This window comes from Cadophora gregata, assembly GCF_030347475.1.
Source record: "Cadophora gregata isolate MNR1 chromosome Unknown scaffold_9, whole genome shotgun sequence".
Taxonomy (NCBI): Eukaryota; Fungi; Ascomycota; class Leotiomycetes; order Helotiales; family Ploettnerulaceae; genus Cadophora; species Cadophora gregata.
The window spans coordinates 2018333-2042585 of NW_026695932.1; the positions used below are offsets into that span (position 1 = coordinate 2018333).

The window sequence follows — 24253 nt, forward strand, 5'->3', positions numbered from 1 at the left end:
AAGTTACCGTAGGACCCCTCGAAAACCACTATTTTCCCTTAGACCCTCCGGTGAAAATTCGTGCCCGCCCCCACTTAAGCCACTCTAATTGGCTCGGTTAAGGGGGTTGGGCGAATGTATCACCAAGGAGGGTCTGATTTATGAGATAAATTTTCATAGTCCACCACGAGATCAACCCAGGTCAGGTGCCATTTTTAGCTTTCTTCCTCATTTCTCCTTTATCTAGTGGGTGTTCTTTTAGCTATGCGGTGTTGCAGAAAATTGATCCCTTTCTCTTCGTCTGATCAAAAGCCGGGAGCTCTAGGTAGATCACCTCCAAAATTCCCCCAGTCACATTTTTACTCGGCAACATACAAACCTCCTCAAAACCCTCACAGCCTCCAATTTACCATCCATACCCTCCAACTTCGCCGCATACCTACATAGTCATACAATCAAAGGCAAGCGATACCATGAGCCACTTCTGAATCAAGCCTGAGGCCAGTCTGTTTTTCGTCATAATGTATAAAAATAAAAATAATTCACTGACAGCTTTCTTTGCCTCGCTGTCCTGCTTTCTATCCATGCCGTTAACTTTATTCACGGTAGTCCATACTGTAGTATCTGTATACTCAGCAGCCATTGCCTCCAAGGAGCTATTTGGAGCCGGAAAGTCAGAAATCGCCAGACTTGACGAGCTAGGTACGGGATCCAAAGGCAGTAGCCCACGTTGGAGTCCGCGTTGAGGTGATGGAATAAATATCTGCTCTGAAGTCAACAAACTGTCTTCACTGAAGCTAGAATCCATTTCCAGCACCCGGATCACCCACATTAAAGAGCACTTCGAAGTAGCATACACCCACATAAAAGTTGCCCATCAGCCCCAGCAATTCTCTCGATATCGACAGCGGTGCCGAGTTTTCGCACGCATGAGAGTTAAGAAAGTGCCGATCTATCGTAGGTGCATCGAACAAACCCCGCAGGCTGAGGAGCAGCTTATGATGAACCAAGCAAGTAGCTCGGATGTCTTTGTCATTTTGTTCATTTGACGGAGCGGTAAGTATTGGAGTAAGAAATTTTAGAAGCGGGCCGTGTGTACTAGAGGATTAGAAGAAGCATATTTCGGAAATGGAAGTCAAAAATACATCCCTATTATCAGGAGTTTGCAAAGTGTTCTCAGATTCGAAATCTCATCGTTGTGGAGGAATGAACATGCGGCACGTCAATGCTGGAAGATATTTGGAATAGAAATTTGATATCGTAGATTCGTGGTCATAAATTTTTCAACAACCTGTAAGTATCATAGGAAACTATGGACCGCGAGGCGGGATTTCGGACAACAAGCCTGGACTTCATGTTAGATAGCGGAGATAATTTCAAGGAGAACTCTCTAATTCGCATTTGGCAAACAGTGGATTATGTCGGCCTGCAACTGATCTATCAACAAGCTTTGCTATGAAATGCTTAAATTGGCCTGCAAGTTGCAGTTTTGATTTAGAGCCCGGTACGAGAGTGCACTCCACCAATAACTTACTCTCTACTACCTAGAGTATAACCAATTTCGCAATTTTCAACTGCGCCACCGACGTGACCTTGCGTGACCTGGTTGTTATCACCATTTCGAATGGTATACGAACACCAAATATCACGGCCGAACCGAATAACGCATTAGGTTACGTTTGTACTCTGGAACCTTGTACGCATTCGAGTATAGGCTTCCAGTTGAGTCATGTAGTTTGTTTCGCCCTCGTTCTTCGATATGGGGCTAAATTCTTCGCGGCAGGCAATGTTTTGAAGAGACAGTCAAGCTCTTTCTCAGACTATTTTGCATTCTTGGTTGCCAGCGGCGTTTGCATTTTCTTCTTCTTCTTGTTTCGTTTTTGTTTATGTTTATGTTAGAGCTGATGGGGGTCCTCGCTTAACTTCAACAATGCCTTTCAACTCACCAGAAGCTGCTTCACTGGAGAAATTAAGACTGGAGAGGGAAGCTATAGACACAAAAAAAGGATATAATGAATTAGTATAAGCTTGTGAACGATCTGAATTTTACTGTAATGATCAATGGCCAGAACCGTGACATCGGATCTAACATTGCAAATGTCTTCACCTCTAAACAACCACGAAACTCTCACACTTCCTGACAGTCTGCGAATGAAATTCTACACTATGACTATCACTATTGTCACAAAATCGGCTCCATTTGGTATTAACTAATGCTAGGCCTCGCCTCCACGTCTAGAGAACGGAACTCAGATCATGGCAATGCTTAATATTAAGAGCGCGACCAAGATCGGTTAGAGGCAGGCTTTGGACTTGCGACAGAGACGGCAAGCTACAACAAAAATGGAGCTACAGCATCTCCTATACAGTAGGCTGCAGACTGTGAAAATCATCCGCTGCTGGTAAAGACTTTCTTAATGATGCGAGAGATCATTTCGATTGTACCCTGAACGATGATGAAGAGCCATTTCTTGAGGGAGAAAACATAGCGCGTTGCCCACCCCTACTGCAGTGACAAGAGTTGTCTGCCAGCCACCCTAAGAATTGGCTTTATATGCGCGACGTCCCATGTTTTATTTCTAGCGGATTTCGTGTGATACTTGAGATTCAAGACAAAGTACCCATGACTCCTGTTCCGACTATCCGGGTTGCATCAACCATAGCGAGGACATGAATCATGGGAGGACCATGTATAGCACCTGCCTAAGCTATATTGATGTTCGGTACGGTGATTGTGACGAATCTCTTCGGCGAAAACTCTTGGTCATTTGACTCATGTTTATTCTACACAAAAGCCCATGCGTTTGGTCGGTTCGCCAGAACGAGTAGATGAACGAAGTCGATGACTGCAGTGAGAAGAGAGAGGAATGAAGTAACAATACAACAGGGTAGCTGTTTCTAACATTTCATTCATAATCATTGCTCGTAATATAGAATAATAAATCCATCCTATAAATGAATACGCCGAATGTCACCTAGCGCCACTGATGCTACCTAAATGCTGCACTTGGTATCACAAAGTAACTAAAAGAACACACTTCTCTTCTTCTGCATCTTCCGTCCTCCCAAACCAAAGAAGCCACTTGAGCTCGCGGCGGAGTTACCAGGTGCCTGCAAATAAGGGCTATTATTCTGCGGTCGGAGGGCAGGTGGAGAGCCTCCAAACCAGCCACTACTTGATCCATGGTTGACAGAGGGTAGAGGCCCAGTAGGGGTACTCAGAGGTCTCGGGACAGGCACGGGTCTTGAATGCGGAGCACTTTGGTACTGTGGTAAAGCTTGAGGCCGAACCGGCATCGCGGGTGCGAACTGCACCCTTGGTCCTGGATCAACGGCTGTCACTCCGTACTGCTTTCTCAGTCTTTCGGTCTCTTTGGCTACTTCTGCGTCTCGTCGTTTACGGTCTTTTTCTTCCTGCTCCAGCATCTTCTTGATTCGCTTTTGCTCTTCCCGGTCTGCTTTCTCGCGAGCTCTCTCTTCTTCTTGTACAATCTTCTTGAGTCGTTCGGTTTCAGCATCGATCTCCCATTGTGTACGAGGATCCGCTGGTGGAGGTCGCGAGCTTTGCTGTTGTTGTCTTGGAGGCTGCTGAGGAGGGATCTGTGACGCCGGAACATTGTTGGGTCTTTGGAGCGGGGTGCTCATCATAGCCCCGGACATCACAGGCGTGGTTGAGCTGGGTTTCCCTGCAATAACAGGTCCACTGTTCTTCCGTCTTGTATTTGGAGGAGGTGATCCAATAGTCGGCGAACTGATATTGAACATTTCTCTGTTGGCATTAAAAAAAATGTCCTTGATGACGGCTGCGCCAAGAAGCAGAACCACCTCGAGCCCCTTGACGTCTTCCACATCAACACGATGCATATTTGGCTGGTAGATTGTGAGATTGACTCCTTTGAACATAGCAACTGTGATATCGGGCTCCTTATTCTTCCTGCCATCCGTTGACTTCCCCGCTAAGAAACAAGATATATCCTTCGACAGCTTGCCGTCCCTCTTCCACTTGAATGCAATTTTCGGCGTTATGTCTGACACTGCGGGATCGCTTTGGCTTCGGTCTAGAGATGAGGCTGAGGGAAGTCGAAAGCTATTCTGTGGCATCTCAAACTCCCAGTACGCCGAGCTGTTCCACGTTGAAGCTATCTGCTTCACAACCACTTGTTGATCTGGGTTATATAGCTGAATCGTGAAAGCAGTTGGGACAATAGGTACAGGAGGAGGCGGAACACCATTTTGAGCTCGAATCTCGGCTGCAGACAGAGTGGGCTGTTGCCATTCGGGACGCACCAGAACCTCTGCGTACAGAACCTCTGTATTGTACGAGTCGTAGAGTCCTACAGCATAGCAATTCTTTGATGCTGGGAGGTGGGGTTCTGGTTTTCGTAGCGTATACTCGGGCTGCAGTTCAGAGCCGTTCTCTCGCAGGAAGATGGTACTAGAGGCGGGGTTGTCGGAAGAAGGCTTGATAAAGAAAGTTGGAAGGTTCTCGTCCAGCATATTGTTTGCAGCTGCAGGAGCAGCAGATGTCCGTCGGTTGTATCAAGCAAGGTTTGGTAAGTGGCAAGCAGACTTGATTGATTTCCTCGCGAGCCTACCTAAGTTGGTGAAGTGTTGGTGTTTTTCTTTGTTCGTTTGGGAACGAGAAGAAAGTTCGAGATTAACATCACTGCAGAAATGCAGGTAGGTATCGAACGGCTGGGTTGGCGCAGTTCGCGGGGCTGACGAGTCAAAGGGGAAGTCCTCGTGAGTGGTGAGGCTGAGCTGAATTGACAGGGAGTGCTCGGACTAAAAATAGCGTTCCGCCCGCGCTAAAACACACGTGAGCAGAAGTTGTGGTGGAGTTTGTTTTCGCTAGGCTTCAGCGCCACTAAAGAGGGCTTCCGCTTTCTCCTCCTCCTCCATAGCCCTCGTCTCGGAGGTGTATGTAATCAAGGTACGAGCAAGTCATGCGAGGAACCAGTCCGATTAGACACTAAAGGTCACAAACTTTGCGAGTACGCCTCATGCCTCGTGTGAAACATCCTGAATAACACATGATGATTCTGAAATGTCAATATATGAAGCGAGCTGCACAATGCACGCACTGCACCAATTTCACACGAGCACCCTTGGGAGTATTTTGAGATTTAGATTCCCCATCCTCTGCTACGTACAATGTAACCTCCTTTCTTACAGATTCCGATCTCTTCTTCTTCTTCTTCTTGCTCTTCTTCAGGACATTAGTAATTGGCTGTAGTCCGTCTATGCCTCATCCTCCATTCCCAACTCCACGCTATGCTGAATTTTATCTTCTGGGTACCAGACACAGAGATTCGAAAATTTATATATACAACAGAACGAGACCACATGCAATGCATGGGCTCATGAAACCCCCTAATTTACATTTGTCTTCCTATCCAAGATGGCGCTTGGTACTCTGGAACCCTTTCCAATCTCAATCTCTTCACCTGGGTGGTGTTTGAAAGCAGGATCTTCACTGGGCTTCCGTTGATGATCCGAGAAACCAGTGGTTTGAATGGTCAACGGAAGCGGTGGCATATTTGGAACAGTCTGACCATTCTTATCGACTCGGCCAGCTTGATGAGCGACCCATGAGTTGACAGTCCGGAATCGTGGTGCCGAGTCGGTGGACGTGGTCGTGTAGATTGTGTCACGATCACCCTTCAGTCCTGGACTTTGGGGCGTTGCGGTGGACCAAGAAAATCTGGAGATTCCGGGGTTACGAGACTGGCGATATGTTTGTCGTGATGCACCCCCATTTACCGTTGGCTCGGGCATAATGAGTCCGTCGCCAAAGCCGGAAGATAGCGACGACATGTAGCTCATGTGATTGCCTTCCCTTGGGTTAGGATCAAAGGCATCTGATGGTTGTCGTGCAAGGTTTGCGGTCTGAGTGTCTGGCTGTCTCGATAGCAGAGTATTTTTGTTGCCCGTATTGTTGTAGTCTGCCAAGCTCGAGCTGGGTACGTTTTGGATGCCAGTATTGCTATATGCACTCGATGGTTCTCGAGCCAAGGTGGTGGTCTGGGGTTCGACATTGTAGAAAGCCTGGGTAGCAGAAACGCCAGCAGACTGTACGACTGGTGATGCATGGTTGGACTGAGGGACATATGGGACAGAAGTGTCCAGGAGGATTTGGCGTATTGCCTCTTGCCGCTGAGAATTCGCACGAGACAATGCATCTGCATTAACTCCATTCCCCATGTTTGACATCCCACCAGGAGAGTAAGCAACCTCGCTCTGTCGTTCAATATGCTGTTGGTTGGACATGGCCTTTTCGTTCGAAGAATATTCCTGCCCGTAGTAATATGGTGGCTCGTCCATCATGTAACCTCGTCCCTGTTTTCTCCAGCCGTACCAGCCACGAGGACCTCCCTTGGTGAACCGTCTATCTCGGACAGCAGTAAGCGGATCTCTTTTCATTTTGTGAAGGAAATAAATGCCAGCAGCAACCAAGATAAATGCACCTAATATGCGTCAGTAAAAGTTCACGGGGTATATCCACCACGACGTACCAATTGCTCCCGCAGCAATCAGAAGGTGCTCGGCCAAGTCTGATAATTGTCCACTTTTCTCCCTATTTCTATGGTCCCCTTCTGGGCGGTAGCCATCCGAATCAGGCAGTGCAGAAACTGTTGCAGATGCCAAGGCAGTTTGGGGGATGATCACTGAGGTCCAGATGGTACTGGTGGCGGTCATAATCATGGCAGTGGTGCTCATATATGGCCGGTCGTCATCTGTGTTCAATCCCTTCCGAGGTCTGTCATCAATATTTGGTAATGATTCCCAAGGTGGAAGTGTCGGTGCGGGCGGTGCAGAAGATGACGCTGGAAACATAGTAGATAAGACAGACTATATTATGTTAGCATTGAAAGCTAGTCAACTATACCAGAGATCGGGAAGTTCTCACGTTGCTTGGTGATGGGGGAACCGGTGAGCTTGGTAAATCAGTGGAACTGGTTGAACTTGTTGAACTTGTCGAACTTGTTGAACTTGTAGAGACTGGGGGGTTCGAGGGTGTTGATGGTGTTGCAATTATTGACGTTGTCATCCAAATGGTGGAGACCGAAGGAGGAGCTGTAAGTGTCGACACAACTACAACAGTTGTAGGAGCTGCTGCTGCCCCTGGAACGGTCATTGTCGAGACAAGTTGCGGTGGAGGAGCTGGTGGTAGAAGTGTGGGACTTTGTTCTGGCCTGTTATTGTCGTCATCATCATCCTCCTCGTCGTCCTTGCGAACACCCCGCTTGTCTCCTTCCTCCTCCTCATCATCACTATCATCATCTCGTTTCCCTCGACTGTCGTTGTCATCCGTCTCATCATCGTCTTTCCTCCTCAATAGTGACCTATGCGATGGATCGTGCCGCCTCCTCACTTCTCCCAACGAGTCTTCTGATACCATGGGCGCCATTGTTGCATTCATAACTTGCCAGGCTCTCGCTGGCCTTCCGTAGTGTCGTACGCCACAATGCCTGAGGTCTCTGAGCATGCAATGATGCTCCCGAAAAGTTCAGCTGTGCTAAAATCTGTAGAAGTGGTAGTTGCTGTAGTGTGAACTTCTCTCGAAGATGGATTCCAACCCAAGAATGTAGTCACGAGCCAGCGTGTGAAGAAGAGAATGAAAGACCAGAAGAGTGGTGAAGAGAAAAGAGTATGCCAGGATCGAAGATCTGCTGCTGCCCCCCGAGGACTACTGCAAGGTGGATTAGGTGTTGGCAGCGAGAAAGGCGAGAGAGGTAGTCTCAAGGGCCTAGCGTCAGAGATGAGGCGCTGGAGACCGCACGGAGGGCTTCGTGGTTCGTGCAATAGTGGATTCACAATACATGCGACATCCTGGAGAGCTCGTGCCGACGCTGAGCTCGACTCACCTCAGTGGTTGCGACCTTGCGAGTGAAGTCTGGCAGTGATCTGAGACCGCAAATTTCCCCTTTTCACACGTACTCGCTCCACTTGTATGCGAGCTGGGAGCCATCCATAGGCCAGGCAGCACTGGAATGGACCTTGCGGGCGATCCTTATTGCAGGGACCAGCATTGCATTGAGCATATGGAGCCACCAAGAAGCGTTGCTGCGCAACTTACGCTGTGTTGTGGTGGAGTGGTGGATATGCGGTGGAGAAGTTTTGGTGAGGATGGACGGCATTCGCATGGTAAGAAGATACAAGCGAGACAGGGCTCGTGTTTGGGCTGGGGGTCTGCGGCTTTGTCTGTTTCAAATTCCAGTCTGTGCCCCGCAAAAGCTCCATGCCGGGACAACTTTCTATGCTTTAACTGCGGATAAATGTTGGCCAAGCCGAAGGGAGAGCCCAGAATCGGTGGAGGATGGAGGAGGGAGGAGGGAGGAGGAGGAGGAGGAGGAGGAAGGAGATGCCGCTGCACCAGATCAGCTTGCTACTCGTCAGCCTTGCGAGGAAACACTGAGCAAGCAAGCAAGTCTTGACGATGGCCTGACTCCTCCGACTTCTCATAGTCTCCAGCCTCCGAGGACATCATAAAACGCACCTAGTCAGAAAGAGCGTTGATAGATCTTATTCAAACAAGCTCATCTAAATGATCATGCAGCCTGAATAGTGAATAGGGCGACGAGCTCATGAATAGACGTATTAATTAAGAGTTGAGGAAGTGGACTGTTCATATACTTGAATCCTTGGCTCGTTGGAGATACTGAGGTTACGAAGGTATTTCATCTCGGGGTCGACGATCGTCTCCCCTCATATCGATTTTCGAGACGAGCCCTTGAAAATGTCTTCCAACTTCATCACGCCCTCTAGACTACGACGAACCGCACACATGCCAATCTGTATCGGAATAATTTCCTCATTTGGTGAAGTGTGGTAACGAAACTATCTGAATGCTTGAAATATCTTCGTCAAGCGCTTATTTGACAGCAACACTTATCCTGCTGTAGAGCATCGCTGTCCTGGCTACTTGGAGGTGACTTGGAGGTCTACAGGTAACGACAGAAAGTCCGATCTTGAAGAGTCACGAGAGTTTTGCAAGCATTTCCATGGTCTAATAGGATGCTGAGGCTTAATGCGGAGAATCATTCCAAGAGGTTTGGTATAACACAAAAAGGAGCCAGCTTACGCCAAGTAGCGGCATCTCCTTACCTTATCTGGCTTATCGTACCTTAAGACCAAATCATAAGAACCCCACCTTTTAGATTCGAATGAAATTGAACTGCATCTCCTCCACTTTTTGAGTCGTCCAAACGCGAGACAGGAACTTCGGCTTGCTGGTAACCAGTAAAGATGACAATCCAGATCTCACGCTTGTCAGAGGCCGATATATCGGGCGCGGTAACTGCGATCCAACAAGCTTTTGCTGATGATCCCTACAATCTCGTAAGGAATTCACTGTCCTTGGTTGTATCTTTCATGTAGGCATTGGTGTCAAGATATCAGTCCCTGACCTCGTCCGCCGAAGTGGGCTTCTGGGGTCGGCTATCGTCGATTTGAAGGAATATCCCGTTATCATCTGAAGCAGCATCGCCCACCGAGAAACATGTTGCTGATTCTGGTTTACTAGTGGGTGTATAGCGACCGACCGAAGGTGAGTCTCGGCTTTCGAGGAAAGACTTTCGTCGAATCATGGGTGGCTTGGCATTTGCCGCATCGTCCTCACATAAAGATTTTGTTTTGGAGTGTGAGGTTAAATTGTGCCTTGCCGCAAGGCAGACTTTATGATTCTCTCATGCTTTACAGCAACTGGTCAGGTGGCTAATGTCTGGTGATCAAAGCTTAATTTGATCAGAAACAGGGTATCGTTAGGGATTCGTTGTCGATGGGGCATCCGCAATGCACTGTTTTATGTGGCAAAGGACTCCGATGATGACGAGAAGGTATTAGGAATTGCCATGTAGGTGACCGACTTCTAGGTATCTGCGAAGGGCTGACGGATGAAAAGGTGGATGCCTCCGAGGTCTGTCGAAAGGAAAGAAACCTGGGGAGAATGGTGGGAGGGGTGGAAGATGTGGACACAACAGGTCGGAATGAATCTTTGGTATGGCCGTGGTGGATTGAATGTCAAGGTGCGTAAGGTTGTTTCATGGCTTGGTGAAACGAACCCAGATGTGGTCAAGGCTGTCGATGACCTGTGTCTCGATGCTGGCTACGTCAAGATTGGACCCTAGGGCGTTACCTGAGATCTTGAGCCTCGAGTGAGTTCACAAACGATAACAGGGGAGGTCTCTCGATGCGAATGTCAACACGGCGGGGAGAGTTTCCTATGACCTGACAAGTCGATGCAAAGATTAGGCTTTGGTGAGAGGCCCTCTTACCCGTTTCTCTCCATCAGACGACTCTCCACTTTCTCGACTCCATCAAAACATGACTAAACTGTGACAGCGCTACTATATCTGGAAAGCAAGGCAAGCTGAGGCTCAATCCGAGATATGGACAGATCCCAAAGGATACTATTTCCTAAATATTATGGTGGTCTTGCCTGGGCAGCAGGGGAAAGGAATTGGGAAGCTGCTGGCTCGGGAAGTCACGAAGATGGCGGATGAAGAGGAAAAGAGGTGCTATCTCGAGTCCAGCCGAGATGTACCGAACATGAAAATATATGAGGCTATGGGATTCCATTTTGTGAAGCAGATGGACTGTGATGATGAAGGAGATATCTGTAAGCTGTACTGCATGGTTAGGGAACCACAGAAGCTGCCTTAAAAGATAATCAGAAGAGTGTTGTTCTATATCATGAACGAACCTGACAACTTGACACAGGTGCCATAGAATAGCTATGAACTCTGTAAGAGCATCTAGGCAAATTGACTTCCTTTTATGTTCGGACGATGGAAGGATGTGGATTCAGCAACGCATATTGTCTAGGAGACCCTACTTGCGGTCAAGAAGAAGCGTTGTGGCTATGCGAGCCTCTAGAACCCTCTCGGTCGAAGTGAAGATATTAAGCGCTCGCCCTGAAGAGATGAACGAACCTTCTTAGAATCTCCGCAGAGCCGTCGGATTCGGCCAGCCGAGAACATTGACTCAATGGAGCTCAACCTAGCACGTACGGGAATGAGGGTGAGACTGAGTTCAGCAGACCAATGAGGTTGCTTGAAGAACAGAGAATAGAGACGACTGAAGAGAGACGTGCTGGAATTGTCAAGTTCGGGGGTTCGGCAAGTGGTCGGAATGAACGCCGTGAGTGTTCCATTTGCCCTGAAAGTCACAGACAAGATGAGATAGAAAACCTTTATTTGAGTGACTCACAGAATTTCAATAGGAACGAGAAATTTTCATGGCGAACAAATTGCACTCTGGTAAGTACGAGGCTTGAGTGATTTTTGTTGTCCCATCCCATCCCACGCTTTGCTGGATTGGATTGGAGCGGCTGCACCTGAGTTGCTTATTCTCGCCGAATTTCTTATCTAAAGCCCCACCCCTGTCGACTGGCCCAGTGGCCCATAGATTAGTGGGAAGCGACCTGGACCAAGCTCAGCAAAAAGAGCTTTGCTCAGAGTCAGCAAAATATCTTCAGCTTCCCTAGAAACTGCACTCTCCTTCCATCTCTCTCCTAACTGGAGGCATGGCGTCCACGACGACAAGAGCAATGATGAGGCTCCCTGCCTCGTCAATTGGCTTCAGCTCAGCAACTCGTCGATCCTTTGCGACGTCATCTCAATCACTTCCACGTGCGCAACCAACCTCCCGGATGCTCCTGGAAAGGAGCAGATTGAACCAGAACTCTCGTCGCGCTTACGCAGATGTTGCTCCAGCGAAGAAGTCGAAGAGATTTCCATTCTTCAAGACGATTTGGCGCCTCACATACCTCTCTGCGATTGCTGGAACGGCTTATCTAGCTTATGGTGTTTACGACCTCAGACATCCAGATGACCAATTCGAGCCAGATCCAACAAAGAAGAACCTCGTCATTCTAGGTACCCACTCCATTGGGACTCTCTATACTCTCTTTACGGGCCCTGACTATAAATAGGTACTGGCTGGGGTGCGGTATCCCTTCTCAAGAAGCTCGATACTGAGAACTACAATGTTATCATTATCTCTCCACGAAATTACTTCCTCTTCACTCCCCTTCTACCATCATGCACAACTGGCACAGTCGAACATCGATCCATTATGGAGCCAATACGAAGTATAACCAGACACAAGAAGGCTGCTGTGAAATTCTACGAAGCAGAGGCTACCAAGATTGACCATGAGAGAAAGGTTGTCTACATTGACGATAACTCTGAGATCAAGGGTAGTTCCAGCAAGACTGAGGTTGCCTATGATATGCTTGTTGTCAGTGTTGGTGCCGAAAATGCCACGTTCGGCATTCCTGGTGTTAGAGAACACTCTTGCTTCTTGAAGGAAATTGGCGATGCCCAAGCGATTCGCAAGAAGATCATGGACTGCGTGGAAACTGCTACCTTTAAGGACCAAACCCGAGAGGAAGTTGAGCGTCTGCTTCACATGGTTGTTGTCGGCGGTGGACCTACTGGTGTGGAATTCGCCGGTGAGCTCCAGGATTTCTTCGACCAGGATATCAAGAAGTGGATTCCGGAGATCAGTGACAAGTTCAAGGTCACCCTGATCGAGGCTCTTCCCAACGTCCTTCCCATGTTCTCCAAGCAATTAATCGAATACACCGAGTCAACCTTTAAGGAGGAGAAGATCACCATCATGACCAAGACTGCCGTCAAGAAGGTCACCGAGACAACTGTTGAGGCTGAGGCAACAGGCCCTGACGGAAAAAAGAAGATGGAGGTCATGCCGTATGGTCTCCTTGTTTGGGCTACCGGAAACGCCGTCCGACCTGTTGTTAGAGACCTGATGGCCTCCATTCCAGCACAGAAGGATTCGAGAAGAGGCTTGGCTGTGAACGAGTACCTTGTCGTCCAAGGTACCAAGGACATATGGGCCACTGGTGATTGCGCCGTTGCCGGGTACGCCCCAACTGCCCAAGTTGCTTCTCAAGAAGGAGCTTTCCTCGCCCGTCTCTTCAACACCATGGCTAAGAGCGAGGCCATTGAGACTCAAATCCACGACCTGAGCTCCAACCTCAACCTCCAGCCTGGAAATACCGCCGAAGTCGCAAAGCAGATCGAGTCGCATGAGAAGCAGTTGCGTCGGATCAAGGACATTAAGCCGTTCCATTATACTCATCAAGGATCCTTGGCCTACATTGGTAGCGAAAGAGCGGTGGCTGATGTGAGCTGGTTGAATGGCAACTTTGCTACCGGTGGTGGATTGACGTATCTCTTCTGGAGAAGTGCGTACCTGAGCATGTGCTTCAGCAGTAAGTAACCAGCCATGCCCTTTCAAAGATACCTTCCATATTAACAATCATCCTTCTTAGCCCGCAATCGTGTTCTAGTGGTCCTTGACTGGCTGAAGTCCAAAGCGTTTGGCCGTGACGTATCCCGAGAGTAAACAACAAATGGTGGCGGAGAGCAAAAATGTAGTCGAGGAGCCTGAAGACAGGGCCAGAAGGTAGACGAGACGCGAGAAGCGGGCGAGCTGTGTGTACTACTTCATTTCTTTTAATAACGAAACTCTGGGATAGACAGGTCAACCGACGGCGGTGCGGTGGTGTATGTAAATAAGGATGCCGTTTATTACTCTTTTGTCCTTTGAATTTCCCACCAATGGAGAGAAAGGTTGGGACAGAATGAAATGAGAAGAAATGAGAACGAAGGAAAGAATTCTTCCATCTCAGCCCAAGGAAATACTTTCAAAAAGTCTAACGCGTGATTATCGACCCACTCCGTACCTTATCCTCGCTCATCGGCAGATACTTCTTCCTTTCTTCTGATCTCGGGGCAACTCGGGCGAGAGGCTCTGACGAACACGTGCTGCCTCTGAATATCACGAGACATTGACCATTAAATCGGCTTTATTGACTGTTTCCCTTCCAGTTGATGCAGTGAGATAGGAATGTATAAGTTTTTGTTGCATGTCGTAAAATCGGAGGGCGTTGGTCGCCCTGAAACCGAGTCGCCCTTCTGTGTCGCCCCTTCGCCCTGTGAGTGGATTTTAGACAGTCTGATTAGATGGGATTTGGGAAAGGGCGCGAGAGGGCGAAGAGCGAGAGCGATGGGTTGGAAATGGTTGGATGGATAATGGATGAGGGAATTGATAGAGGTATGGGTGGTCAGCTGTGAGGAGGTGGATAAGGATTGTTTGGAGGGTTGAGAGTGGGTGGAGAGAGTTCTGCGGCGTGTGAAAGGCGAACCCTAGAGGGCGTTATGGAGGGTATGCAGCAGATCAAGAGGGGTCTTGATTGGATAGATATAGATGAAGTCGCACAGCACTCCGTCATATTCCTCGATCTTGGGAGCAGATATGCCCATCCTTCCCCCCGCCTGCCAGAGAGCAATGCGAGAAATTGTAAACTTTCGTAACATTTCAGTCTTGTTGTGTTTTGGAGATCATCCAGGAAAAGTGCTGACCTTGTGGATCTCTTGTCCTCCTGGCTTAACATTGTTTGTATTCTCTGGAGAATGTTCAGATTCCAGATCTTGATATATTGAGGTCTAGGTGGAACAGCTTTAAGTGCATAAATCTCAAATCTGAAAAGATTCCGAAGTTCCAATTGAACGCATTTCAGGATGAGGCTGAGATCCCGCAGATAAACACTCCTATTGCGAAAAGAGCATGATATGTCTAAGCATGATATGTCTAAGCATGATATGTCTAAGCATGATATGTCTAAGCATGATATGTCTAAGCATGATATGTCTAATTTACTCGCGAGAATTGGAACCAAACAAGAGGATGTAGCAATGTCTCAAAGTTAGCGGAGTGAATAGTAACAATATGAACCCTGATGTGTGCAATAAGTTTAAACGTAGTCGCAAAAGAGACTTAGACGCAAAATGGGTTGGCAAAGGCGTCCTTGTAGCATGGCTTAATGGATAAACGGAGGAGTACGAAAGGTACGAGAAGTAGAATTCTTTTGAGGTCCTTCGTACATCAACACCAAGTCCACAAGCAAACCCTATTGTTATGCAGCCGTAGTCTAGAGCCATCAAGTAATCTAGAAAGCACCTGGGCAAGACTGTGTCGTATGCTCCATCAGGGCTTCCGGCAATAAATCGACAGAGAAGCCAGGCTGCAGTGTATTGTTGTCTGGTCCTGTCAAGTGACGTGTGTAGATGCGCATAAATCGTAGCTGACCGGACATAAAACAGAATGAATCGTGTGGAAGCAGGAAATATTGAGAACTCGAGATCAATGAAGCCAGGAAAACCGGGCCATGGAAAAAGACAACAAATTGCGCGCTCTGGGCTGTTGGTATCTCAGTTGGTGAAGGGCATGAACCGGTATCAGCAGATTGGATGATAAGAAATTCGACTGCTGCTGATAACTGAGATGAGTCGGTAGGTGCAAAGGGACAGAACATCATGGCCGGTATCATGCTTGCGGTTACTTATACTTTAGCCAAATCGATCGAGGACCGGTGGCTGATTGCCAAATCCTGACCAAATCAAGATTCTAGAACTCCAGACAGGAAGGGCGTGCTTCAAGAAGGGTTTCCTGTGCTCTTTCCCCCTCCTACAATATTGGTGGTGTGGCAGCGTAGCGGAGGAGATTCAGCTCTAGCTTCAGCCTCGAGCTGCTCCTCCACAGGCTGGACACGGCCGTGCTTGGCACAATGAGCTTTCCACTTCTCACCAAAGCTTCATCTACCTCAAGCTTAAGGTGTTGAACATTGCCTCTCACCCTCTCACAGTCACGTTAACACTCCGCCATTTCCTTTACTAAAAACAATAATATTCCGCATGCAACCCCTTCAATTGCGCATGAACAGGAATAGTAAATCTATTGCAAGATGTCCTGTTGCATCACATCTCATCACAGTTATCAGCCACCCTTCCTCATGCGCAGCGAATTTGGGGCCCTTTCTGGAGGTCACGATGAGGCAGTGCTTTCAGGCGTCGCATGATACGCTGGGCGACAGCTACAACCCAACAACATCACATCGATGCCAGAGGATGCGGGATTTGTACAAGAATCAAAAGGTATAAGGAGAACATTTACCCCCTCTATCGATGTTCTCGGCTTGTCAGCTTCTCTACCCCACATCCTCTGCAAACACTCTCGACCTCTCGTTGTTTGAGTCCTTCGTGGACAATCAATATCACCTTGAGACTAGCCACCCTGCGAGGTCTTTTGAACATATTGAACACTTATCGATTGTAACTCAAATGTCAGCCAATTCAAACTTCTCAAAGATTGCTAGAAACGGTTCTGCAATATCGGCAACCTCGTCCAACGCTGGGTATGTCTACGATGCCTTCTTTCACATCCGTTGGCTAATAACTATAGGTCGGTTGATTCTTCCTCACACAACCATATCTTCTCCCAAATTCCTCCTTTCTCAACATGGCTCCAAACTATGTATACTCAGAACCACAGACATGAAAGCATTGCCACAGGCGCCATGCGGACAGGCATGGCCGTATTGACAAGAGAAATGATGGAGATGCATGTCCATCAAGCTCCTGATGTTCGTGGAATGCTGGACTGTTTACCTGTGGCCAAGAAGCCGAACATGGAATTCATCGGCTGGCGACAAAAACTTGGGACCTGGCCGTCAACGAGACGTGAATTGTCTTTGCCCGAAGTACCTCAACGCCGCTTTACCTCTGTTTAGGTACAGGATCTACAATGACGATGGCGAGAGAAGCGGTTTCAATTGGCCTTATTTGATGTGCCACAATCCTTCGGAACATCCATTGATGTCAAAACCTGGTCGTGTATGTTCTGAATGTTTGAATTTTGAAAGAAGAAGTGGGCAGAAGCTCAACCCTTCTCGAAAAGAGCTTGGAAACTTATTTCTTTCCCATATTTTGTAGGGTCCATTTGCAGGAGTTTGGTATTGCTCCCGTGTCCATTGGACGTTTTAAAGCATGAGGTACACCAGTTTACAAGAGGTTGGAGTTGGACCCATTACTTAGCTATTCATGAAGATCATCAATACATGACTCGTTTGTGCCAAATATCACGATTCATTCCAGCCTTGTCAATTATTACATCATCAAGGAGCATCTCAGCATTTTTAGCTGGCGTTACTCCCTGACAATGTAATCGTTTTGCCTCAGAGAATGGACATATTGCCACGTGAAGTCACTCGTAGTTTCTTGAGCGTTCTTTTTGAGTCCGGAGTGTATGGTACGAAGTAAATCTGTTCTTGTCGCACCCCTTCTCGCATTCACCGGATCAGATTAGGCTGGCCACGCACTTCGCGCTGCCTGGTGAGATCTCTAAGCGGCTACGGCAACCTCTGTCCACTTCTATCATGTTCGCACGCTAGTCCCAAGCGAGCGTTCGTTCCTGAGCTCTTGGGTATTTCCTACCTGCATTCGACAGAACACATCCTGAATTCAACACAACTCTTCCTCCCACAACTTCATCCCTTCCTTCCTCCACCTCGAACTCGATCTCGACGATCATTTGCAAAGACCTTCTCACATCTTCCCCGCCCCAGTTTCGGCGACAAGAGCGAACAACAAACAGACCTATACACAAAGTCCGATCTCTTGATCATCAGCCTTCAAGATGGCGGCCGGTGAACCTGATCATGTCGAGCACAAGAAGAAGGTCAATCTCAAGTAAGTCGAGCTTGGGTGTATACTCGTAGGCAAATACTGATGGCTTCTGTAGCGATGCTTCTGGTGCTGAGCACAAGGCAGTAAGTTAAACCGCGCCACCATGCAGCCGTTTGAGCTCCACAGACTGACACCTGCACCAGACCGATGATACGGCGACTGCCATTCTCAAGAAGAAGAAGAAGCCGAACTCTTTGATGTGAGTATCTCACAGATTGATCTCTTGGATCTCCAAAGCTGACAAGGTGGCAACAGGGTCACGGATGCTATTAATGATGACAACTCCGTTATCGCCCTCTCAAACAACACTATGGAGACTTTACAATTATTCCGTGGCGATACTGTATTGGTGAAGGGAAAGAAGCGCAAGGATACAGTTTTGATTGTGCTCGCAGATGATGATTTGGATGATGGGAGTGCCCGAATGAACCGTGTCGTTCGACATAACCTCCGAGTCAAGCATGGCGATATCGTCACTGTTCACCCATGCCCAGACATCAAATATGTGAGTACTTTGATCAGAAACGCTTTCCAACTACAAGATGCTAATATATGAATAGGCCAAGCGCATCGCAGTCCTCCCTATCGCCGATACCGTCGAAGGCCTCACTGGGTCTCTCTTCGATGTCTTCCTCGCCCCATATTTCCGCGAAGCCTACCGACCAGTCCGACAAGGAGATCTATTCACAGTCCGTGGTGGTATGAGACAGGTAGAATTCAAGGTCGTGGAGGTCGATCCCCCGGAGTATGGGATCGTTGCACAAGATACAGTCATCCATTGCGAAGGCGAGCCTATTCAGCGCGAGGACGAGGAGGGTAACTTGAACGAGGTCGGATATGATGATATTGGAGGATGCAGAAAGCAAATGGCCCAGATCAGAGAGATGGTTGAGCTTCCATTACGCCATCCCCAGCTCTTCAAGTCTATTGGTATTAAGCCTCCCCGTGGTGTTCTTATGTTCGGTCCTCCAGGTACCGGTAAGACTCTCATGGCACGGGCTGTGGCAAACGAGACCGGTGCATTCTTCTTCTTGATCAATGGTCCAGAAATCATGTCGAAGATGGCTGGTGAGTCTGAATCGAATCTGCGAAAGGCATTTGAGGAGGCTGAGAAGAACTCCCCTGCGATTATCTTCATTGATGAGATCGATTCTATTGCACCAAAGCGAGACAAGACAAACGGAGAGGTCGAGCGCCGTGTTGTTTCCCAACTTCTTACCCTCATGGACGGCATGAAGGCCCGATCCAATGTTGTTGTTATGGCTGCCACCAACAGACCCAACTCTATCGATCCCGCTCTCCGTCGTTTCGGACGTTTCGATCGTGAGGTCGATATTGGTATACCAGACCCAACTGGCCGTCTTGAGATTCTCCAAATTCATACCAAGAATATGAAGTTGGGCGATGATGTCGATCTTGAGCAAATTGCTTCGGAGACTCATGGTTATGTTGGTTCCGATATTGCTTCCCTCTGCTCCGAGGCTGCAATGCAACAAATTCGTGAAAAGATGGATCTCATTGATCTTGATGAGGATACTATTGATGCCGAGGTTCTCGACTCCCTGGGTGTCACCATGGACAACTTCAGCTTCGCCCTTGGTGTGTCCAACCCATCTGCTCTCCGCGAGGTCGCAGTTGTCGAGGTACCAAACGTTCGCTGGGACGATATTGGAGGTCTCGAGGAAGTCAAGCGCGAGCTTATCGAGTCCGTTCAATACCCTGTCGACCACCCCGAAAAGTTCCTCAAGTTCGGTCTCTCACCATCTCGTGGTGTCCTCTTCTACGGTCCTCCTGGTACTGGTAAGACCTTGCTTGCAAAGGCTGTTGCCAATGAGTGTTCCGCAAACTTTATCTCCGTTAAGGGACCTGAACTGTTGAGTATGTGGTTCGGTGAGTCCGAGAGCAACATCAGAGACATCTTTGATAAGGCCAGAGCTGCTGCTCCTTGCGTTGTCTTCTTGGATGAGTTGGATTCTATTGCCAAGTCACGTGGAGGATCCAATGGTGATGCTGGTGGTGCTTCTGATCGTGTCGTCAATCAACTTTTGACTGGTAAGTTCACCGGCTCCAATTTATTAAACACAGCTGATTGAAATTTTACAGAAATGGATGGTATGACCTCCAAGAAGAACGTCTTCGTCATTGGTGCTACCAACAGACCTGAGCAGCTCGACAATGCTCTTTGCAGACCTGGTCGTCTCGATACCCTCGTCTACGTTCCTCTTCCCAACGAATCGTCCCGTGCTGGTATCCTTAAGGCACAACTTCGAAAGACACCCGTTGCCCCTGATGTCGATCTCGCTTACATTGCTTCCCGGACTCACGGCTTCTCTGGTGCCGATTTGGGTTTCATTACTCAACGTGCCGTCAAGCTTGCCATCAAGGAGGCCATTTCGCTAGATATTGAGCGTCGCAAGGCTCGTGAGGCTGCTGGTGAGGATATCGATATGGAAGACGAGGATGCTGAGGATCCAGTTCCACAATTGACCAAGGCTCATTTCGAAGAGGCCATGTCCTCGGCCAGACGCTCCGTCTCTGATGTCGAGATTCGACGATATGAGGCATTCGCTCAAAGCATGAAGAGTTCTGGACCCGGTGCTTTCTTCAAGTTTCCTGAGGCTGGAGAGGCAGCTGCTAACGCCGAAGGTGGAGCTGGTGGATTTGGTGACGCGGGCAACGATGATAGTCTCTACGACTAATTCATCTGTATTCTAATTTTCTTTTCTGCATGCATGCACGGAAGATTCTCATGGGCTGGGCTGAAGGTGGTTTCCCCAGGTTAGACTTGTATTTGGGAGTTGGGAGAAGTCTACAATCCCAAGGTTCCGGACAATGATCTCAATATTTTGCTATGCTCTCATGTCTTGGGCGCAGCCGCGGAGATTTTTAGTCCGTTGGAGAATGCATTTCGATCTTCATAGTGCCTGAATCAATAGATTGTCCAGTAAAAGATATTTTCATGAATCTTTGGCCTTGTCATGTGACGTGACGGTGTGAGCAGTGCGCATCATACTTTAACACTGACAATTTTCCCATGTATTGAAGCTGCAGTGGTACGCAGCTTGAATGCTACTGACCTAGGGGTACCTAAAATTGGAAAGGAAGAAAGCAGGTTGCCAAATACAGACTCCTCTTTATTCCTGTTTACGCATTCTTCTATGTTGTTGTGTCTAGTGACATGAACGAACCAGACCCGAACGCCGAGATATGCCTTGATCGTGTGACTATGATCTCCTCCCTCCCTTGGTCCATATTCCAGGACACCGACTGGCTTGAGTACCTATGCCTGTCTAGCATAGATTCGCCACTTCTAATACCGAGAAAAGAATTGTCTCCTCTCTGTAATCCAAGTTTAAGGGAGCCACTCAGTACAGAACATTCTTCCACTCAACATACATCTCTCTTCTACCTGTATCCACCACACATCACAGGATATACACCTTGCTCCTTCCATCTGTATGGCCTTTGAAGGTGAAGCCTCACTCATCAACCTCACAGACAGCCTCTAAACACTCCCTCGTAATCTTCACCCCTTCCTCGACCACACTCCTCGGCAACGCCAAACTCTGCCCTCCTTCCCCCTTCCCCACAAACATCCCACCATCCTCCCCTTTCTTCTTACCAAACTTCCCATTACTACCAGTCGTTGTTGTCACACCATTTGATTTTCCCTTCAGAAGAGAACTCGATTGCGAGCCTGCTGTTGTACTTGAACTTGAGGAGTTTATTTGTGATTGGGCTTGCTGATGTGCAGCTGAGGCTTCTGTGTCGTCCTTTATGTCTTGCAGAACTCGTGTCATTAGGTCGGGGAAGGTTGTGCATGTCCCCGAGCGAAGGAGGGAGAGTGCGTGGTTCTGGAGGAGGGTAGGCCAGTTTTGTGGGTGAGAGTGCAGGGTGTGAAGGAGGGTGTCGTGGATTCTAAATGGGAAGGTTAAGTCAGTATATGGTTCTTGTGAATTATTCTTCTGTGATGAGAATCGTCTCAAGGATTGGATTCGTGCAATATTCAGACAGATTGGATTTAGCCGAGTCGAAAAGAGGGAGGGCATGTACTTTGTGATATGTCCATCTCGCAAGAGCACTGAGTTGATCTGGGACCTTAGATCTGCATCTTGTGTTGTGGGTGTGTACGTTGAAGCTGCCTTTGGCACGCGGACTGGTGTCGTGGGCTCGGATGCCATTCCGTTCTATGCGTTTTTAGATTGTGTTGTGACCTGTGCTCAATTGCTGGTAGAAAGCCTTTGTCTTGCAATTGAATGTTGCAAAGCTCGGTATTTGCTGTTGCTTTGTCCCTTGGGTTGAAATTTGTCTTGGATAATCAGAGAGTGAAAAGCAAAAGTTATTGAGGTTGAATATTTGGAGGCTCGGGACAGTTGTGTACAATGTGCAATATGTTTTGTTATTATGAGGGGCGATGCTATTGTCGCGTTCTGATATCGAGTTTGGGGGTATTTTGTTGGAACCTTGCCCTGTCTGAGGTCGGCAAGGCTGAGGTGGGGCGGGTGTTTATGTAAGGTCAAGGCTACCAATCAGATCTGGGTGTCTTCAGAGGATGGCAGTGTGAAGTGCAGGACTCGAATTTCATATTTGTCAATGTAGATAGTGGAAATAACACTAAGTATTTTGTCGAAGATGAGCTATGTTTTTTTGAAATTTTGGTTCAATGGAAACATAATCACAGTATTGTTGATGCACGCTTCACAAGACCAGTAGACGCAAGGTATCCATTAGTTTAAGAAACAGCCGAAAATCTTATGGTAGATTTCTTGAAGTGCAACTTTGTCGAGATGGCTATTCGCAGCTGCCAAATCTATATTGCTCTCCCAATCTGGATTAGAACTTCATACACTGAAAGGTTCGAATGTGAAATGGAGCTGTTACTTTTCTCACTAAGCTCACCAATAGGGAATCGATTCAACATGCCACTCAGTTTGACTTCGAGATGAAACATGCCAGTAGAAGAGGCTGAACAGAGGTAAATGGTCCATACCTCCGCTTTCGTCTGGATAACTGTTTTCGAATTGTGAGTCATTCATGAACGCTATCGATTTGAGCACATCTCCAATTCTGGAGAACGTACGGGTAGAAGATTCCATGTCAGAAAATTCCATGAAAATACATCTGGGCTCGTTGCAAGTAATGTCAAGAGATTTGGTGGCTTCATACGATGCCTTATCTGTGAGTTGCCACAATTTGGTATTCGGAAGCCAACTGGGAGCTCTCTGAGTACAGAAGTGTTCCAGCTCAAACTTTCTCGAGGAGGACCACCCTTCGTTCTTCATGAGTTCTCCCTCAACCCAACAGGCAGTCACGTCCTATGGGATTGCCTATGTGTGCGTACCATGCCCTTATATTCTAGCCCATTCTCCCCCGTTGACTTCATCATCCACGTCAGCGACTTCTACTAATTATTGAACTCGCTCATAGCAACTGACACAACCGTTGACTCGAATCAAGGGCATTATTCCCAACTCGTGCTCATAGAAACAGTAGAGAAACTCTGCAATATGTGGCGCATCGGAGATTTTGTATCCTCGGTGCGCAGTTGTGGATTCCGAATGGTCTGATAGGCCGTGCAGTCAAGTTTAAAACAACCACTGGCAAAACCTCCCGTGGGAATGGACAGGAGCTCGACTGCTTCAGTAAGACCAACTTGGCTTTTACAAGAAGTATGAGCCAAGGATATGTCAGCTTATAATCATAACCTCTGCACTAAATTCCGGAGCCTTGTCCGCTCAGTGGAGATGGCCACAAAGGTCCAAGGAAGCAACCCCATGACGTCGAATAGATCCTTCCCACAAGGCTGAGCGCCGGCCCACTTCACTCATAAGGGCAATGGATCAATATCAATCGGCCTTACCGGTGCCCAGACTAGTCAACCTTGTGATCGTCCAGCTGATGGACGAAGATAGACATTGTGAAGACAATGCCAAGAGCTGTCATTTAGCCACTGCTAAACACAGCTCATAACGGATCTCAAGGTTCTGGCAAAATGACGGCACACATAGAACTAGTATGGCTGTGCAATAAGGCATAAGGCAATTGACTTTGCGGGGAACGGCGCAAAAAGAGAATGGATGGAGAGCGGGCTCAGGAGATTCGCATGGCTAACCACCATCAGACGAGATTGGAAAGCCTAAGGACGAGGAAAGTATATGGAGCCAGCTGCGAAGATGACGGCTGTTCCTGAAGAATGCTAGAGAGTCCAGGTTGGTCATGCACGAGAGGGACCAAGAATCCGGGGAATTGGTCTGGCAGACAGGTTGCCCTGGGTTGTTGCGATCCGTTGGTCACGGTCACGATCATGGTGTTTGGGCTCACTTGGTCCATCCTCGGTTGTTCTGAACGTCAGGACAAGATTCCGTTGGCAGAGGCAGACTCGGCAGGGGCCGAATAATCAGGGGAGCGACTGGACAAGAAAGGCTGCAGGTGCAGGTGTAGGTGCAGGTGCGGATGAAAGTGTGTGGGCCATGTGGGGACGCCCGCGCCTGCCTCACAGACCTGGACCAGGACGGGACTCAAGAATCAAGAATCAAGATTCACGAACCCCTCAGCCACTCCCCTGCCCCTGCCCCTGCCCCTCCCTGCCCCTGCCCCTGGTCGGCTCTTCTAACCGAATGCTGCGCTCCCAAACTCGCCAAAACATCTGAAACGGCACACAAGTTTCAAGGGCATCCAAAGATGGCCAAAGATGGTAAGAAGCATCGCAACCCGGGACC

At 48.2% G+C, this 24253-nt stretch overlaps 8 protein-coding genes across 8 annotated transcripts; 4 read left to right on the plus strand and 4 right to left on the minus strand.

The window, feature by feature from the left end:
- Positions 1-418: 418 nt before the first annotated feature.
- On the minus strand, positions 419-844 carry ONS95_014906 (uncharacterized protein; the record flags this gene model as incomplete). Its single annotated transcript, XM_058508591.1, has 1 exon — positions 419-844. The coding sequence occupies one exon, from the start codon at positions 842-844 to the stop codon at positions 419-421; it is 426 nt and encodes a 141-aa protein (XP_058356278.1).
- A 2159-nt stretch (positions 845-3003) lies between these two features.
- Positions 3004-4476, minus strand: ONS95_014907 (uncharacterized protein; the record flags this gene model as incomplete). Its single annotated transcript, XM_058508592.1, has 1 exon — positions 3004-4476. The coding sequence occupies one exon, from the start codon at positions 4474-4476 to the stop codon at positions 3004-3006; it is 1473 nt and encodes a 490-aa protein (XP_058356279.1).
- Positions 4477-4901: 425 nt separating this feature from the next.
- Positions 4902-8646, minus strand: ONS95_014908 (uncharacterized protein). Its single transcript, XM_058508593.1, has 4 exons — positions 8480-8646; positions 6890-8364; positions 6495-6831; positions 4902-6446 (listed from the first exon to the last, which is right to left on the minus strand). Exons 2-4 carry the CDS (start codon positions 7466-7468, stop codon positions 5353-5355), a joined length of 2010 nt encoding a protein of 669 aa, XP_058356280.1. The 5' UTR covers positions 7469-8364; positions 8480-8646; the 3' UTR covers positions 4902-5352.
- Positions 8647-9228: 582 nt separating this feature from the next.
- Positions 9229-10233, plus strand: ONS95_014909 (uncharacterized protein; the record flags this gene model as incomplete). Its single annotated transcript, XM_058508594.1, has 5 exons — positions 9229-9321; positions 9506-9529; positions 9717-9835; positions 9884-10007; positions 10159-10233. The coding sequence occupies 5 exons, from the start codon at positions 9229-9231 to the stop codon at positions 10231-10233; spliced, it is 435 nt and encodes a 144-aa protein (XP_058356281.1).
- Positions 10234-11530: 1297 nt separating this feature from the next.
- On the plus strand, positions 11531-13353 carry NDE1_2 (NADH:ubiquinone oxidoreductase; the record flags this gene model as incomplete). Its single annotated transcript, XM_058508595.1, has 3 exons — positions 11531-11858; positions 11915-13219; positions 13280-13353. 3 exons carry the CDS (start codon positions 11531-11533, stop codon positions 13351-13353), a joined length of 1707 nt encoding a protein of 568 aa, XP_058356282.1.
- Positions 13354-16130: 2777 nt separating this feature from the next.
- Positions 16131-16579, plus strand: ONS95_014911 (uncharacterized protein; the record flags this gene model as incomplete). The annotated part of the gene is made up of 2 exons (XM_058508596.1): positions 16131-16204; positions 16252-16579. The coding sequence occupies 2 exons, from the start codon at positions 16131-16133 to the stop codon at positions 16577-16579; spliced, it is 402 nt and encodes a 133-aa protein (XP_058356283.1).
- A 333-nt stretch (positions 16580-16912) lies between these two features.
- CDC48 (AAA ATPase cdc48) lies at positions 16913-21577 on the plus strand. The gene is made up of 5 exons (XM_058508597.1): positions 16913-17537; positions 17590-17617; positions 17678-17733; positions 17790-18039; positions 18095-21577. Exons 1-5 carry the CDS (start codon positions 17485-17487, stop codon positions 19625-19627), a joined length of 1920 nt encoding a protein of 639 aa, XP_058356284.1. The 5' UTR covers positions 16913-17484; the 3' UTR covers positions 19628-21577.
- On the minus strand, positions 21014-21715 carry ONS95_014913 (uncharacterized protein; the record flags this gene model as incomplete). The annotated part of the gene is made up of 2 exons (XM_058508598.1): positions 21014-21452; positions 21588-21715. The coding sequence occupies 2 exons, from the start codon at positions 21713-21715 to the stop codon at positions 21014-21016; spliced, it is 567 nt and encodes a 188-aa protein (XP_058356285.1).
- Between the last annotated feature and the right edge of the window lie 2538 nt (positions 21716-24253).